Source organism: Colossoma macropomum, unplaced genomic scaffold, assembly GCF_904425465.1.
Source record: "Colossoma macropomum unplaced genomic scaffold, Colossoma_macropomum, whole genome shotgun sequence".
In the NCBI taxonomy this organism is placed as follows: Eukaryota; Metazoa; Chordata; class Actinopteri; order Characiformes; family Serrasalmidae; genus Colossoma; species Colossoma macropomum.
Genome location: NW_023494791.1, coordinates 6810947 through 6829888, shown reverse-complemented (window position 1 = coordinate 6829888; position 18942 = coordinate 6810947). Strand labels below are relative to the sequence as shown.

Genomic DNA, 18942 nt, shown 5'->3' with positions numbered 1-18942 from the left:
AACACCTGACAGGTGTTACGTCAACTTGACATTAAAGTTGCCAAAAACAGCTTTTATGACAGATGGTGTTTATGGGAGTAAGCTGTTATAAAGTTTTGTGTAGATTTAAAGGGGAAATCCACCAATTTTCCAAACTATCACCATAATTTGATGGTCGAGATGTCAGCAAAGTCATTCAGAGTGGTTTGATGTAAAATGTTCCATTCTAGACAAACCTCAGATTTTATTTACAGTGTTTGTGACGGTCTGTTTGTATGAGTCCTGACATCTACAACACTAATATAGCCATTTTGTTTACTATCCAAATCCACCAGTGGACCTACACGTGTCTTCTGAGTTTATATATGTGATGTCGATGATGGTAAAAAGTTTCCTTTGGCCTTGAATAAATTAAAAAAACATTTTCGGCCAAAGTATTATCTCAGAACCATCATAAACCAACGTCTCAGGCATCATGCAGCAAATTTTGTAACCGTTTCGTGTAACAACTATCTGTGAAGTAACGTTGTGAGACATTAAAATCTTCAGACATCTGGTTCCCATCACCACCAGTGTGAAAACTTCTCCAGAACGGAGCACCTCACATCAAACCACTCTGACATCTCAACGTTTATGCAGAAATGTACGTTTTTCAGACTGAATCAACTGTCATGGCGATTTTATATAAGTGTCATTTAGACCTATAAACACTGCCCTACAGACTACATTTCTGACTGTAAGGATAGTGTTACAGAAAAAAATCAGATTTCTGACACAGTATCTTTATAGTGCTGTTAGTTTATAGCTACTGAATACTTACTGTACAGTTAGGATTTGTGTATTTTTTACAGTAGGCAGTCAAGAGAATCATGAGAACACTTTCACTGCTCTCCAAAGCAGTGAACTGTAGTAATTTCTGACTGTATCGAATGAGGCCGGTGTCCAGGTCACGCTAGGACACTGCGCTGCGGCTGTGGTAGGTCTGCACCCTGTTAAAGTGACTACATCCTGAGTGGGGGGGGGTATGCTTATCTCATTACTCATTACACACACTCAACACTGTCACATGCACGTCGATGCCACATTGCTAAGGGCTTAGCGCCTCTGTAAGCCACAGAAGAGCCTGCACACTGTCCAGGGTGGAGCACCCACAGTCAGCAGGAACAGCCAGCAGAGCTTTAAAGAACAGCTGCCCATCAAGAGTTCTGGGACACCCAGCTTTCCAAATGTTTTTAAAGCAAATGAACATGTTTTCTTTGTTAATTTGCAACAAAATATTAAAGAATAATGAGGTTTATGTAACAATATATAAGCAATATCACGTGTGCAAATATCTGTGATTGACGGCTACAAAAGGGAGAGAGAAAATAAACAAAAACAAAACCAAAAAAATACCCAAAAACCCCAGATAGACTGAAAAGCCACCATTTAGCAGCTGTAACTGCTAAGTTGGAAATGCCTGGAAACTGTTCGGACAAAGAAAGCGCGTGTAGCAGTTGTGGCTGCTGAGGGAGGGTTTAATTTTACCTTTCACAAACATTTACATATGTAATAAAATAAACCTGGTTAGTCTTTAACATGTCTAGTTATTGCAAACTGACAAAGAAAACATGCAAATTGGCATCAGAAACACTTTGAAAGGCTAAGTATAACCAAACTCTGCACTGTACACAGCATATCTAAATAGACAGCACCACTTTACTATTACGCTACCCCTACTAAAGCATTTAAGAAAGGTTTAAATCTTGTTTATACTTATTAATTAGGTCATAAACATCTTAACACATTAATAAGCAATAACAGCAGGCTGACTGTTAAGCTGTAAGAAGACTATTTTCTCTATTATTTTACTAAAAAACAGAGGTTGACAGATCGGAACTGAGGAATCACGGCTATGTTTCTTCAATAATAGTCTTACAACTGCTGTTTTAAGACCATTGTGCCTGTTTACAAAGCACAATTTACACACCTGGACAAAGGCTGACAAACACTTCTTTAAAAATGCTGTTGGAAAAAGATCTAAAACACAGGTAGAGGAATTTAACCGCATGAGTTTTTGAGTTCTGTCTCATTAGTCTTTTCAAAACTATTTATAGTGTTTTGCTGTTGAATAAAAATAGAGTTCACTATTTTTGTATTAAAAATGAACTCAAAATCATTACATTTTGATGTTGAAGCCTCAGTGAGATAGTCATGGTTAATTTAGGATTTAACAGGTGATCAATTATTGAAAATAAAACTCTTGGGTTGTTTCCGTTATCAGTAATAAGTTTTGAGTAGTATTTTTGTCTCTGTTCAGACCGCATTGTTATAAATATCAGTGCTATTTTTAAGAACAGTCAGTCTTCCTCCACTTCCTTTCTGCTTTGCGGCAGTTCCTTTTCAATAGGTTTATCTGTTCATTTTTCTATGGCACTTTGTGGTCAAGGGTTTTGTTTCTTGTGTAACACGAGATCTAAAATAGTTCTTAGCTTATAGTTAAAATTGCTGACCACATCATGCCCTGTTGAGTTAATATACACAGTGGAGGTTCATAATGTGGAGTGTTACTAAAAGCAGCCGCTGTTGAGGTGCTAAAATATCATTTTTCCTTCATTTTTGTTACTCTGTCTTTCATGTCAGCAGAAGCAGACATACTAAAAACCACACAGCAGTGATTTGAGATGGCGATATGCTAATAAATAAAACTTGTGACGAGACTAAATCCAAAGTGTGACCATGAATATGTGTCAGGCTAGTTACGTGCTGAGTAAAATCAAACGTGTGAATTCAGTAACTTTTTTTTCTGAGGTTTCATCAACATGAAAATTGAGTCAGAAGAATCCTATCATGATTAGTTACACAGACAGACAGTAGTTCAGACAAGTCTGGTAAGAAAGAGGTGCGTATTTGGGTGGACGATAAACAACCACCAGCAAGACTGGCTCCTGACCATTAAGTAGAACAGCAAGACATTCAAAAGAAGAAACTGTTGAAGCGAAATGTTTTTGCAATTAAAAATACTGGAAAAAACAACAGCTAGACCACCTCCCTTCTCACCGTCCTGTACAGTATGGATAAAATCATGATTCTATAATTCTGTGGAGGAGTTTCAAAAAGGGAAGCTGCCTCATCTGAACTGAGGTTTCAGTGTCATAAAATCTGTTTCTGTTCAGAAATAACATCACTGATAGTGCTGGTTTTGTTAGTTAGTGCTCTTACAATCAGCAGTGCCACCAAATTTATATCAGTACGTGCTGCATTGCGATTGCTTGCTACAGTCCGAACAGAGAAGCAACCAGTGGTACCAGATGAGTTCTTATTTGTTTATTTACTTCTCTATTTTCATGCCACATTTTACTGATCGCCTGATAGATACCAAAAACCAACATATCGCTGCTGTCGGAAGAAAATCTTATATCTCCAAAATGGTAACTTTACAGGAGAAGGAAAAAACCTACGTTACTTTTAATGTAAGTCAGTGGAACCAGAATTTTTTCCAAGTCATTCTGGGCCGTTTCTTTTGGTCCATTCATCATGAAATCAACACACAATGTAAAGAGCAACAGGTATTTTTCAAGTATGTCAAAAATGGAGATATGAGGTTTTGTTCCCACAGCAGCGATATGCTGAGCATGCACTGCTAAACATACAAAGGACAGCAAAGACTCACCTAATTTCTTTGGTTTTCCTAAAGACCGGTTTCCCTTCATTCTCCTCCCCGATATCAAACAGGTCAGAGTACAGTTCTTTATTATTGTGATCAACCTGGAAGAGGGCGCACCTGTCTGCATTCACCAGGTTTTTTGCATATATCTGGAACACAAGAGAGAACAGCATGCACATCTATTAACACATCTCCTGTTTGGTTGCGTAGCGCGGTCGAGCATGGTGCAATAACACACGCTTAACAATGCAAGTGCCCAAAAAGGGGTTCTTTGGAGTGAAGAACAACTTCTGGTTCCCTAAAGCAGAGGTTCACAGACCGGTCATCAGGTCCACCCAGGCAGTCCACATTTTTGCTTCAACCTGACCCTCAACACACTATGACATAGCAAAAATATGGACCGTCTGGGAGGCCTTGAGGACCGGTTTGAGAACCACGGCCCAGAAGAACCTTTCAAGAGAGTCACAATTCAGCTCAACGCAATTTGATGCACAACATTTGAGGAAGGATCTTTAAAAGTCACATGGGAAGCATTTCTGCTGTCTGTATTCTCCTCCTGCATGTTTGTGCATGAGAGGCACGGCGAGGGAAACATCTCGTTCCTTCTCGAGTTTTACGACATTACGCTGAGCCTGTTACTGTCGCTCTTTGCTCATCTGTAGCCTGTGGACTTGTGGACGTGGGAAGTGTCTGGCAGACGCTTTTCTGAAGAAAGAGTTATGACTATTATTGGTTTGAGTGCTTTAGCATAAAGCGTTGCTGGGAAGAGGCTGGGGCTGATAGAATTTCAGACGCTCCGACTCCTGAAGTCGGAGTATGTGACTGGGGTCGCGTCTGTCCCCTTGCTGACCTGCCAACATCACTTCCTGTGCTGCTTGGCTCAGCAGGAAGAGAGGCAGACGGGGAGGGGGGGCCGTGATCTGATACTTGGCATGTGTGTGTGTGTGCGTATTGATGTGTTTGTTTTGGTATATTTTCAGGACAAATATCCTGATTTTGTAAGAAAGCCAGAGAAAAACAGGTTTGGATTAGTCTTAGGCCTTCATTTGAGAGAGAGCCATCAGTGGAACATCTTGCCTTTTAAAAGCTGTATTTGAATCAGAGGGCTACAGTCACAAAGTCTAGCAACAGCGCACGGGCAGCTGGGTTTCAGGGTGGAACTATGGATGGTCAGACCACGAAAATGCATTAACAGCATTTATGAAATCTATTACGTATTAATCATTTATTGCATTACAGTGCTACTAATGTGTTCTCTTTGACACCATAAATGGCCAAATTATATCTTTTTTAAGTAAGAAGAAGTAAACACAACCTCAGCAGTTAACATGTTTATTTACAGTTACTTTGTATTTTGTATTTAATTAATGTATAAACACAATAAAATAAAATAGTATTTGTGGAATGTGCAAAAGTTTGAGCATGCTTCCAGTAGCGAAGTCTCAGAACTTCATTTGTTAGGCCTTGATTGACTCGTTAGAACTGGTTAGGCAGGCCAGGAATCGTCATCAGGAATTGTCAGCAGATGACAATTACAAAGTGTAATAAATGCTCTGACTCTTCAAACCTTGTGCTTACACTCAACAACCATGAGCTCCTCTAAGCAGCTGGCTAAGGATCTGAGAGTGAAGCTAAATGATGCCTTCAAAGCAGGGGAAGGCTGCTGCTTGCACAAACATGATCTGCATATTGAAGAGGGAAACTTTACCTTTGACTTCATCAGAAAAGGCAATGCCTAAACAACTAGATGTCCCACTATCCCACCATCCAACCCACGTGGATATGGCGATCGTGCTTTCTTTAGGTCGGCTCCCCGACTCTGGAACTCTCTTCCCCCAACATGCCCAACAGGCTAATTCTATCTTCAAAATTAAATCTAATCTTAAAACCCATCTCTTCTCTCTTGGTTATAACTATCCACAGCCTTAAATGAACTCTCTGCCAAGTCTTGTCATGTCTCTGCTTGTGATCCTACGGTTTTGTGTTCTTGCTTCCATGTCTGTCTCTTGTGTTTTGTGTTTTAAAAAAATTTGTAAGCGTCTGAGTACTTGAAAAGCGCTATATGTGTATTAATATTATTATTATTATTATTAGATAAGCCAGATGTATTCTGGAAACAAGTGCTGTGGACTGATGAAGTGGAAATGGAACTCTTTGGCCACACTGACCAAAGGTATGTTTGGAGAAAAAAGGAGCAGCAATTGATGAAAAGAACACCTTGCCAGCTGTTAAGCATGAGAGTAGATCTATTATGCTTTGTTATTGTGTGGCAGCCACTGGCACAGGAAACACTGCAGGGATAAATGGAAGAATGGATTCCAATAAATAAAAGAAAATTCTGGAAGTAACTGTGACACAGTCAGTCAAGAAGCTGAAGCTACAACAGGACAATGATCCTAAACACACCCCAAAATCCACCATGATCTACATCTAGAAACGCAAGCTTTTGGAATGGCCCTCACAGTCCCCTGAACATCTGACCTGACCTGAACATCACTGAAAATTAGTGGCTAGACTTTGTTGCTGTGCATGCAAAGCAGTCCAAGAAAGACTCTTAGCTGGCTAAACCATATGAAGCACTTACTAGTGTGTCCAAACATTGCACACCACAATTTTTTTTTAGTTAATTAAATTTAAGTTAATCAAATTTAAAGTAACTGATTGTTTAAAAAACATATTTTTTAGAAAGGTTTGCTGCACAGGCTGCTTTACGCCTTTTTACAAAAGTTAGATGTTTTGTTGATTTTCTAAGTGAAAGTGAATCAAGACATCCTCTACAGTAACCATACAAACTTAAACATACAATTGTTCTGCACATTTTTCTCTGTAATTATTCTTTATTTGCCAAATTTAACATACTGGGGGAAAAATAAGACATAAAAGTGTGGCTCATGTAAAAGTTCAGACACATTTAATATTTAAATTAAGTAAATAAACAGAAACTGTGCACTAAAATTAGCAAAATTGGCTTCAACATTAGCCATGTTGAAGTGTGTTCCCTGTAGAGGATGTGTTCATTTTTCAGTTGGAAAAATCAAACTGGGGGTAACTGTAATTCGACTGGGGGTGCCCAAACTTTTGCATGTATGACATCACGTCATGAAAATGAATAAAAACAAACTTGTGTGTGCATGCGTCTTTAGGAAGCTGAAAAAGAAGAAGAGCAACAGAGGGACAGGATGAGGAAGTGAGAGTGAGAGAGAGAGAGAGAGAAAGAGAGAGAGAGTAAAAGAGTGAAAGACTATGTACACAAAATCCAATGTAGAGAAAGCCCAGGGGGAACGTGCATGAGCAGCTTCTAGAGGGGGTTATCACCGAACATGGCGAAAACCAAAAGAGAAGAGTTCTTTCATTGCTCATATTTCTTCACCAGTGATGGCGACACAGATGAGCGACAAAAGAACAGCATGTTTTCTCCTCATGACCAGGCATGTGACCCTGCTGAGGAAAAAAAAGCAAACATACTCACCATAATATGTTCAAGTAGAGAATCTATTGCCACAATGTTGTCGAAGTATGTTCTGTAGGGAGTTGGGAAAAAAACAGAGGAAAGAGCTGCAATTTTAAATGGATAGTTTGATTCCTGTGGCCACCTTTTGTCTTTCATGTCAGGTTATAACATCACACATCAAAGTCAGTAAGTAAGTAAGTTAGTAATTAAATAAATAAATGAACAAAGTACATGGAAGTCATACACGTATGTGGTATAGCCTTCTTTCTTCTATAGGGTGAACAGTATTTGAGTTATTTGTGGCCTGGCTCAGTTTTACTGTCTTATTTTATAACACTGAGAATAAAGGCTTTGCTATCCGTGGACGTACATGCGCCCATATGGTCACTTACTTTGACACATCTAGAAGGAAGTCGTTGAGCTCCGTCTGCTTGGCCAGACCTCTGCAGACCTGCAAACGACAGGACAGAAATCTCAATGACAGACAGTTATTAAAGCAATAAGCCATGAGAGACTGCGCGTTACTGCAATTTTATCATGGGAAGAGTGTTACAGGACAGGAAGCGGAGTGCCTAAAACTCCCTTCCCTGTGATAAAATCACTGTAATGCACGGCCTCTGGTGGCTTATTGCTTTAATAAGATGGCCAACATAAAATATGATAAAATACATGATTTTTCAAAAAATAATGTGTTATTATTAATAATAATCAACATTAACAAGTATTCCGTGGGGTTGACGCTACTTCTGACTGAAACACGGACATTTGAAGTGTGTGATCCATTCAAGTGACATTCTTCAGACTTTTATACTGCTGTTTTACAGGTAATCATACTGTAAGTACTTTAATTCAAGCCTGTGATATTAATAATGGAGCTGTTTAGGCTGTTGGCTCTTTTAGCCTGTTAGCTAGCTGACCAGCCTGGTTCTAGATAAGAATATAAGTCTCCAGCCCCTCAGTTTAAACAGAAAACGGGTTCTTACTTCATCAGTACTCTCGGTGCTCCATGTGAGCAACATTAGAGTCAAAGATTATTCCATTAACAGCACAAGGGTCAAAGTCGTGGTGCAGTAATACACAATTCAGTTGTTGTGTGGTGGTCATAGGTGCGCGTATATCGTGGATTTTACAAAGGCTCTGAATGCAGCTCAGCAGATTTGAGAACTGGATCTGCTACATCATTTTTTTTTTATTCACTCACCCATTAAAAGTCATGCATTTCAGTTCACGTGTCTGTTATTATGCCATCATATATCCAAATCTTTCCTCGAGAGGTACTAATGCTCAAGCTCAGCATGTGGTGACTTGCTGTTGTTAAAGTCAGTCAACATTAAGACTTCACTGTTAAGATACTATGAGTGCTCGACATACTGCTGAGAGTCCTGAGCGCTGAGTCTCAGCTCTCTGATTTTACAGAGGGGATTTTAGACTCACATTTACCTGCTTTTGTAGACAGTCATTTGCATTAGTAGTTGTATTTATAGAACTTAGGGCCCAAAATACATTCATTCCATATATGGTAGGTGCCTCAGCAATGAACGTTTAAATACAGCCTGTTTTTTGATGCATTTCTTACCAACGTAATGTAATCTATAACATGAACAGCCCTCAGTAATGTTACAGAAGATAGATGAAGTGATGAAATAACTAGTTTATAACTAGTTTGTAGCAATAATGACGGCCTTCTCTGCAGGCTAGGCTAAGACCCTATGGCCCTATTAAAGCTGCTGAATTTCAATCACTGGTTATTGTTTTTTCTGAAATAATTTTTAAAAAAGGATGAGTTATAGTTTGAACAGCCCTGGTCAAATTGCATATTTTGTTTATTTTCTCGGCGAAAACAAGTTAACACATCCTCTACAGAGAACAAACTTAAAGATTGCATTATTCTGATAAAGTTAGTACACAAAGTCTATTTATTTGCTGAGTTTAACATATTGGAAAAAAAGAAAAACATAAAATAATTAACAGGCCATATTTCATTATTATTTTTTCTAATATGTTTACTTAATAATCAAATAAACAGTATTTGTGTATTAAAATGTGCAGAAGTGTGTTCTCTGTAGAGGATGTGTTTCACTCAGAAAATCAACAAAACACATTATTTGTTGCATACAACTCCATATTACAGGCTGCAGTTTAAATATTAAAAAAATTTAAAATACAAATAATATGTACACTACCTTTCAAAAGTCTCACGGTTTTGAATGAGAAAAAAATCATTTAAAATACACGTATAAAAATTACTCCTATATGTTGTTAATATTGTATAACTTTGAAACAAATTATAGGAAGCTATAAAAATTTTGGACATTTTTATGATGAACAGATCTATATGTGATTGCATAATAACCATCATTTATTCCTAATTATAATCACCAGCATCACTGTAATATTTTATCTGACAAGTTTTGACCAACATTAACACTCAAAGGTAATACGAGGGGGTGGAGATCACGTCTGCAGTGGCTGAGATTTTTAAAACGTACAATTAAAAAAGAAAAACATCTCCCAAGTGAAATCCCCATCACGCAGGAGCCTATATACAAATGTAAAGTCATTATAGTAGTGAACCGTGCCGCCTGTCACAGCTGCCTAAAAACAACAGAAACAGTTATAGCAGAAGTTGGGACACCTCTGGGGTTTATCTTAAAGTTAGGACAGTATTTAGGAGATTTGGTGTAGTTTTCTTATCTGGAGTTAATGATGAGATCATGAACTTAAGCCCTGTTGTTCTATAATAGCTTCTGTCCTGAATTCAGTCCTAACTGAAGTTGTCATGGTGACTCAACAGATACGATAAGATTTCAGAGTTAAGACATTGCTCTAACACAGCTCCAGGTCACTGTCCTGCAGTTCCTGATGTTCTAGAAGGTTCCTGAGCTCACACTGAAAGGCAGACGCACTGGGCCCTGTTATGTGCTGGGACACCAAGACTCAGACTGCTGTCACAAGCTGCTGGCAACTGCTCATGTGCAAACAAGGTTGCGGCGTCATAATTATGTCCCCGAGGTGCGTGTGTGCGTTGAATGTATGGTCTGGTTGCTCACACTGGGGCTCTGAGACAGCCCACTCCATTACACTGTGGATTTCGAACTTGAAAACACGTGTGTGGAACCAGAACAAACACGCCGCGTTTCACGCGACAGGAGGAGCGTGTTTGGTGACCCCCCTGGAAAGTTCACCTACAGTGACGTAGGAGTTACAGAATGCTGTTTGTACTCACCTGCACTTGGTGAATAGCTACAGAAGCCCATGCCAAATTTGCTGTGGCAACCTTAGAAAGAAATGAAAAAAACTCCCTTAGACAAAAGCAGCACAGCTAAGACCCACACAGTACAGTACAGTCTAAAGCTTAGACACACCAACTTTTCCATACTTTGGAATGAAACTGTACACAGAATTGTCAAACAACACACACATGTATATATTTTAGATTCCTCACTCTTGGCTTTCTCTCAGGAGGCCTGTCATGCTTTTGGAGGTAAATACACAAAGGCTTCAACTATAATTTATATTTGTCTCAGAAACAAATTACAAGTATTTAATCTTATGCTTTTAGATTAAAATGTACAGAGCCCTGCTGGTGACATCCTGTATAAATAAAAATATTGCGTGGCCACCACTTAAGGCATGGGAACGAGATAATTAAGTCATGGCCACGACTTAGTAAGGCATGGGAACCAGATCCTAATGCATGGCCACGACTTAGTAAGGCATGGGAATGAGATTCTTATGTGTGGCCACGACTTAGTAAGGCATGGGAACGAGATCCTAATTTGTGGCCACGACTTAGTAAGGCTTGAGAACGAGATCCTAATGCATGGCCACGACTTAGTAAGGCTTGAGAACGAGATCCTAATGCATGGCCACGACTTAGTAAGGCATGGGAATGAAATCCTAATGTGTGGCCACGACTAAGTGAGGCATGAGAATAGATCCTAATGCATGGCCACGACTTAGTAAGGCATGGGAATGAGATCCTAATGTGTGGCCATGACTTAGTAAGGCATGGAAACGAGATCCTAATGTGTGGCCACAACTTAGCAAGGCATGGGAACGAGATCCTACTGCATGGCACGACTTAGTAATGCATAATCTCGTTCCCACACCTTACTAAGTTGTGGCCACGACTTAATTATCCAGTTCCCACACCTTACTAAGTCATGTCTACACATTAGGATTTTATTCCCACATATTAATATGGCGTGCCGGCACATTATTTTTATTTATATGCGATGTTACCAGCAGGGCTCCGTAAAATGTCTAGGACAAACAGCAGACAGTATTGGGCGATTCAGAACAATGGACTGACCACCCCAGAGTCCAGACCGCAACGTCACTAAATGTCTTTGGGATTCTGTTGTTAAATATTTGTTTTGAGATTTTTTTCCTGATGCTAAAAAATAAATAAAGGTAATAAACGATTGAAGAATTGAAGAATAATTGCACACTACTGTCCGTCCTCCGTGATGTTAAATTCATACACTATGTCTGTATTGCTGTTTTTATAGGGGGAATATCTCTCTGTGTCGCTATATTATCAGAATAAAGACTAAAGATTTGAGCAAAACGCTAACTTTCCAAACAATGAATGAAAGCTAGCTGGAACAGTCGGCAACCGATGATGACTTTACTAACAACTCTGGAATTTTTGTTGAACTATTAACCATTTATAGGAATGATATCAGTGTCACTTATACATTATATGCCCAAAAGTATGTGTGCACCTGGTTATACAACGTTTCTTCTCAAATGATAGGTGTTAGTAGTAAGTTTGGCTCCCTTTGCTGCAGTGACAGCCTCTGGTCTTCTGGAAAGGCTTTACACTACATGTTGCAACATTGTTGTGCGGATCTGATTGCAGCCACAAGAGCATTAGTGAGGTCAGGAACTGATGTTGGATGATTAGTTCTGGACACTCCAGCTCATCCCAAAGGTACTGGATGGAGCTCCATCTCTCCAGCAAACAGACGTACGGTCACAGCTGAGCACCTGTGTCAGCAATGTGTACGCTGAACTAATTAGAAGGGGTGTCTGGATCAGAGTATGGGAGTGGAGGGGAGCGGCAGACATTTCCGCTCCGCGCTCAAAGCGTTCTGCGATCACTCTGCTCCAACTCCGGTTCGGTTTTAATTTCCCGCTCCTCGCTCACACATCAGAGGAATCCCGCTCCGTGTCTGTTCCATATGACTCATTCTTATGAAACTGAGTTGAGCGTAAGGACAAGTGTCTACACACTTCTTTTCATGAGCGGTATAATTTATGGCTGTTAATAAATGAGAAACTAAAACATTCTATGCTACACAGGCTTTTTCGGCAGGCATAGGCTTGAAACAATGGCCCAATCACAAGCCGGAAAACCGCAGAGGGTAAACAAATGCATGAGCTTTTAAGACAGTGGGCCTCATTCACCAATATCTTCCTAAGTTTTTTCTGTGTTCTTGAGAAAGGTCGTAAGAAAAGTCTACGTCAGATTCATGACGTGTTCTTAAACCGCAGAACTGTTCACACCTTTGTGCTCTTGAGTGTGAGTAGATTCTGTTCTTACCTGAGAACAAACCCCAGATAAGAAAACACTGGTGAGTCAGAATCTTCATGAAAGGTCGGTTTTAAGAAGAAATTTCGGTAACACTTTCTATAAATGTCACCTTTGTAAGCATCTATAAACACATTCATAACATGTTATAATGCATTCATAAGACATTATAAACATAGCTATAAATATTTATGAAAATGCATTATACGTTATAGCCATGTTTATTATGCATTATGAATTGTTAACATAATACATTATAAGTACTGTTCATAACAAATTATAAGAGCTCATAAGTCGTATTTGTCCGCTCTAAGTAAAGTGAAGCGTCCTGTACTAAATCCTCCTCCAGTGTTAAGAGTGAGGCTTCAAGTTGAAGTATTTACTGAAGGATTTACTGAAACACTAAAACATTCACAATAAAGCACATTACAGGCTTCAAATGTCAGAGTTTAAACTAGAGCTGCCATCAGTGTTTTACCCAATGTGGGAAAGTCAATGTACACCACCGTTAGCTTGGTATTTGTCTTTACTTTACGCTCTCCAAGCTGGGACTGACTTCTTTGGCACTGACATTATAACATGTTATTAACACTATTTATAATGCATTATTTTGACAATTCATAATATATAATAAACATGGCTATAAAGTGTAATCAGTGTAATTCTTTTTTATAAATATTTATAACCATATTTATAATGCCTTATAAATACATTATAACATGTTATAAATGTGTTTATAGATAGCTTACAAATGCGACATTCATAGAAAGTGTTACCGAAATTTCTTCTTAAGAGGTGTTGGTGAATGAGGCCCAATCTACTTTATCATCATTCATGCAGCAAAATGGGCAACATGAGACAAATGGTGTGCAATATCCACAGAACTTTGTTGTGATCAGTGAGATCAGTGAGATACACAGCAAACGCTGTGTATGAATGATCTGATATGAGCGATGTCAGAGTGAGAGAGAACTCAGACGCTTCGACGTTCTAAAAAGCTGCTCCGCACTATGGGCAAAATCACGCTGCACCACTCTCACTCTGCTCCACTCTCACTCTGCACCACTCTCACTCTGCTCCACTCTCACTCTGCACCACTCTCACTCTGCACCACTCTCACAATCTGGTCTGGATCCTTTTGGACATATAGTGTGTTTTATAGCACTGTTCCGAAAGTCAGAGCCGTCATTGCGCCTCCATGAAGACATCTAAGACAGAACCACACAAATGCATGCAGCAGTGTCTGTTTTCCTCTCTGTGGTGGTCTGTACCTCCTGGTGGCTGAGGTTGAAAGGCTCTCTGCCCAGGTGGCGGTGCAGCTCCAGCACGGCGATGAGGTCACCGATGGCGGTGAGGATGGGGAGACACAGAACAGAGTGAACACGAATCCCTGAGTCCTGCCCTGTGCCGTGGGGGAACCGCTCGTCCTGTATGCACAAGAAACATACCACACCACACATGAACACTCCGGTAATGCAAGTAATCAGCTCTCAAATGCAGTGATGCATCGTTCCAGTGCAGGAATCTCTCAATGACACTAAACTTTCCCACTTTAGCTGCTCTAACATGCTGATTCCAGTCAGACAGTGCAGGAAAAACAATATTTCATTTTTACATATACACTCTACTGTCATCATACAGTCACTCAACTGTCAACACATGAACATATAACACAAGACATATAGGGCCCATATTATGAAAAACTCAATTTCCCTTCACTTTTTTGTTTAAAGTAATGTGTAAACACTGTTAAAGTTTCTTATTCACATATTCTGATTCTGTGACAACTTCTTACACATTTTTTCAGCTACACATTTGTTCAAGTTGTATGCATTTTTGGACTCTTTATCTAGAAAACAAAAAAGTTCTATCTCCAAAATCACTCTAACTTAGTTCTATAAGGCTCTATCTGTGAGCCAGTCAGCACACAAGAGGACCAATCAGGTCCTGCTTCCTTGTCATGTTACCACGCTGCTCAGTGACTGTGGGAAAAGTTTATAAAACTGTGTGAAACATGAAACTCTGCTTGTCTTCTTGCAGTTCTTTAAAAAGTCTTATCATCTTAAAATGTATAAATTTTGAGCTTCAAATTTAATCAAATAGTACACATTTGAATTGATGGGGTTACAACATAATTACAACATAAACATTAACTTCATGAATTCGTTCATCTCTTCTTTTTCTTCTTTCTCCCAAAATAAGACACTTTGACTCATTAGAGTCACATTTCTGACATAAAACAAAACCTCATACAGCCTTTAGCCTGACCTGCTACACTGACCTGCTGGGACAGTTTATTACAGTAGCTGGTTTCTGTCTAACTAAAGGAAACTTACACTAATGGTTCCTACCTAAAACTGACCTCTGCACTGGACAAAATATTTAAAACTGAACTTCATACTTAATCTGCAATGCTTTTTTGAATAAGAAAAATCTGATTTGTCTTAAAACAAGAAATAAATGTCATTAAAAAGTAAATAAATATTACAAATAAATGTCATAAAATGTCACGGAAAGCATTAAATTTCACTTTCTGAAAAAATGTAGACATTCGGTCACAACACAAATTTTAAGTTTTAAAATAAATTATGAGTATAAACTTTTTGTGTTCCTTTAAAATAATTGCTTCATTTTTTGTTAGAACCTTATAATTACAAGCAGAAAGTGAGTTCTTAGGATGAGAAGGTTCTATCTGCATTTGACCTGCTCCCTTTACAAATCTGATAGGGTTTTGATATTGTACATTTAGTATACATTCAGGGTGTCTGTTATTTTCATGTATGAAAAATCTTTGAAGCTCAAAATCTCAAAACTGCTCAGAACACAGACAGAACCTTATAATACCAAGGGGATGATATATCCACCTATTCATCCTACAGCAGTTTAGCCCCGCCCCTTCATGCAAAATTTCTAAGCAGTGTTTAACAGCAAAAATGGCCTGGGTTCGATTCCCAGGGTCATTTCTGTGTGGAGTTTGCCTGTTCTCCCCGTGTCTGCGTGGGTTTCCTCCGGGTACTCTGGTTTCCTCCCACAGTCCAAAGACATGCAGTCAGGCCAATTGGACATGCTGAATTGCCCCTAGGTGTGTGTGAGTGTGTATGTCTGTCTGTCTGCCCTGCGATGGATTGGCGACCTGTCCAGGGTGTATCCTGCCTTCCGCCCAATGACAGCTGGGATAGGCTCCAGCACCCCACCGCGACCCAGAAGGATAAGCGGTTTAGATGATGTGTGTGTGTGTGTGTGTGTGTTTAATCTCCTAGTGCTTTCTGAAAGAGGGCAGCGAATCAGAATAGTGTTCATATATATATATATATAATATATATATATATATATATATATATATATATCAGTTTAAATGGCACAATAACAAATACAGCCTACTTTTTTCTAAGGGATAAAGAGTGGGTGGAAAATGGTTATGTAAAATGAACTATGATTATTTTGGTACATAAAACAATTGTACATAATACAGTTACAGACTGTAGTCCAACTGTTTCTCTGCATACTTTGTTAGCCCCCTTTTACCCTGTTCTTCAGTGGTCAGGACCCCCATGGACCCTCACAGAGCAGGTACTATTTGGGTGGTGGATCATTCTCAGCACTGCAGCGACACTGACATGGCGGTGGCGTGTTAGTGTGTGTTGTGCTGGTACAAGTGGATCAGGCAGCAGGGTCACTCAGCGCCACCATCCAAATTTACACCTGTTGTGATCCTGACCACTGAAGAACAGGGTAAAAGGGGGCTAACAAAGTAGGCAGCGAAACAGATGGACGACAGTCTGTAATTGTAGAAGCTGTAGAGCTGATAAAATGGACAAAGACTGCAGACACAAGGAGGTGTACCTAATGAAGTGGCCACTAATTGATAATACAGTAATTAATTACTAATAATAATATTTAATAATATGCATAATAATAAATATTCATTCAAGAGGCCGGACCTAGAAGACACAGTGATGAATCGACTCACCCCCATGATGTCTTCTACGAGTAGTGTCTTGCGCGTCTTGGCGACGTGAGCAGCGATGGTGGTCCCGAATGCAATGGGACCGGAGGGGATGAGCCCAGGAAGCCCCTCCTTCGCCCCCGTCGGCGTGAATAAACAGAGGCTCTGGAAAATAAATATATGAAATGCAAAACACCGTTCATAAGCGTGTCATTCATAACACTGACTCGCTCAGCAAGATAGATTATGATGACATGATTATCCATATCAGTCAGCCACTGCCCTGCTACTGAAGCAAGTAGCACTGTAATGCTACAGAAACAGCCAGCTGAAGCCCGGCCAGGAGAATATGAAGACAAGTACCTGATGGGGACACAGTGACTCGGTGGCAGTGAATTAACAGAGACAAATCCTGATGCTGAAAATTCATACGTTTGCTTGAGCCTGATGTTCCTTCAGATTAGCGGAGAGCAGGGAAGAGAGAGGCCTATTCATCCCTGTTTTCTAGCCGCTCACAGTGCCATCAAAGAGCTTTAACTCAAGCAGATTTAATAAGTAGGGCGCATGATGATATAAAGTGTTTAGTTTGATGTTATGGAAATTCCTCACATTTCTGGAGAACTCCAGACACTAAAAAGTAACAAGGATTCAATTCTAAAAGCCATGCATCAGTGCTGACTCTTCAAAACGCTCTTTTACAGTATATACAGGCATAAACGGCTGTTCAAAAGTTCGAAATCAATGTTTTCAATAATGTAATATCTGGTTGTAGGTAAATGTATCAAACAATTAGAAGGACACTTGAAAAATCAAATGAAGAATTTTTGTATACAGAATTGAGGAAATGTTAGATGTGTGCAGATGAACAAAGCTAAACGAATGAGAGTTAAAATAAATGAGAAAGCTGTAGAACAACAAGAAATAAAATATAATAAAAATTAATATCCAAAAATAATCATATTGCAAAGTGGAGATGAAATTTAAAGGCAGATAACTTGACAAAAAATGAATGTACAGTGTTTTACTTCATCTAATAAAACTTCACAGAATTCCTGAAATATTGAAAAAAAAATCTAAAAATATCTATTATTCTATTAAAAAATAACATTAAGATGGAAAGTGCTTCAAACTTTGAATGGTAGTGTATATTGTCTGATATTATTATTATTATTATTATTATTATTAGTGGTAGTAGAAGTAGTATTATACAACCCCATTTCCAAAAAAGTTGGGATGCTGTGCAGAATGTAAATAAAAATAGGATGCAATGATATGCAAATCATGTGAACCATATTTCTAAAGGAAAATAGTACAAAAACAACATATCAAATGGTAAAACTGAGAAATTAGATTGTTTTTTTTTAAAATATATGCCCATTTTGACTTTTATACCAGCAACTCTTTCCAAAAAAGTTTGGGACGGGGGCCTGTTTACCACTGTGTTTCATCACCTCTTCTTTAAACAACACTCTGTAAGCGTTTGAGAACTGAGGAGACACTGCTGTAGTTCTGAAAGTGAAATGTTTTCCTGTTCTAACTTGATGTAGGATTTCAGCTGCTGAACAGTTCGGGGGCTCATTTCTCATATTTTTCCATTTCATAACCCTCCAAAAGTTTTCAGTGGGTTACAGATCTGGACTACAGCCAGGTCAGTTTAGCCCCCGGAGCAATGCTGTTGTAATACATGCAGAATGTAGTCCTGCATTCGCTTGCTGAAATAAGCAAGGCCTTCCCTAAAAAAGACATCATCTGGATGGCAGCATATGTTGCCAAAACATCATGAATACTGGCTTTTGAACTGTGCACTGATAACATGCTGAGTGGTATTTAGCCCAGAGGACACAGTGTCCATGATTTCCAAAAAGAATTTCAAATGTTGATTCGTTGGACCACAGGACACTTTTCCACTTCTCCTCAGTCCATTTTAAATGACCTCGGGCCCAAAGAAGGTGGCGGCGTTTCTGAATCCTGTTTATGTACGGTTTCTTCTTTGCATTTTAGAGTTCAAACTTGCATTTGTGGATGCAGAGCCGAACTGTTTTTTTACAGACCGTGTTTTTCAGAAGTGTTTCTGAGCCCATGAAGTGATTTCCACTACAGAATCGTGTTTGTTTTTAATGCAGTGCTACCTAAAAGCCCAAAGATCACGGCCAACCAATACTGGTTTTTGTCCCTTGCATACAGAGATTTCTCCAGATTCTCTAAATCTTTTAATGTTATTATGTACCGTAGATGATGAAAAGCAAAAGTTCTTTGCTATTTTATATTGAAAAATGTTATTTTTAAATTATTGCACTATTTGATCGTGCAGTCTTTCACGGAGTGGTGAACCCCTCCTCATCTTTACTTCTGAAAGACTCCGCCTCTCTGAGATGCTTTTT

The 18942-nt window shown here is 39.1% G+C and overlaps 1 protein-coding gene across 4 annotated transcripts in view; it reads right to left on the bottom strand.

Annotated features, from left to right (window-relative positions):
• The window catches only part of pde10a (phosphodiesterase 10A), a 188394-nt gene that overhangs the window by 26308 nt on the left and 143144 nt on the right, over positions 1 to 18942 (bottom strand). For all 4 annotated transcript variants that reach the window (XM_036573720.1, XM_036573722.1, XM_036573721.1 and 1 more), the window contains exons 6-11: positions 16586 to 16726; positions 13887 to 14042; positions 10303 to 10353; positions 7469 to 7527; positions 7095 to 7146; positions 3632 to 3774 (exon numbers count right to left, since the gene is read on the bottom strand). In XM_036573720.1, coding sequence (XP_036429613.1) covers positions 3632 to 3774; positions 7095 to 7146; positions 7469 to 7527; positions 10303 to 10353; positions 13887 to 14042; positions 16586 to 16726 — 602 coding nt within the window. The remainder of the gene's footprint in view (positions 1 to 3631; positions 3775 to 7094; positions 7147 to 7468; positions 7528 to 10302; positions 10354 to 13886; positions 14043 to 16585; positions 16727 to 18942) is intronic.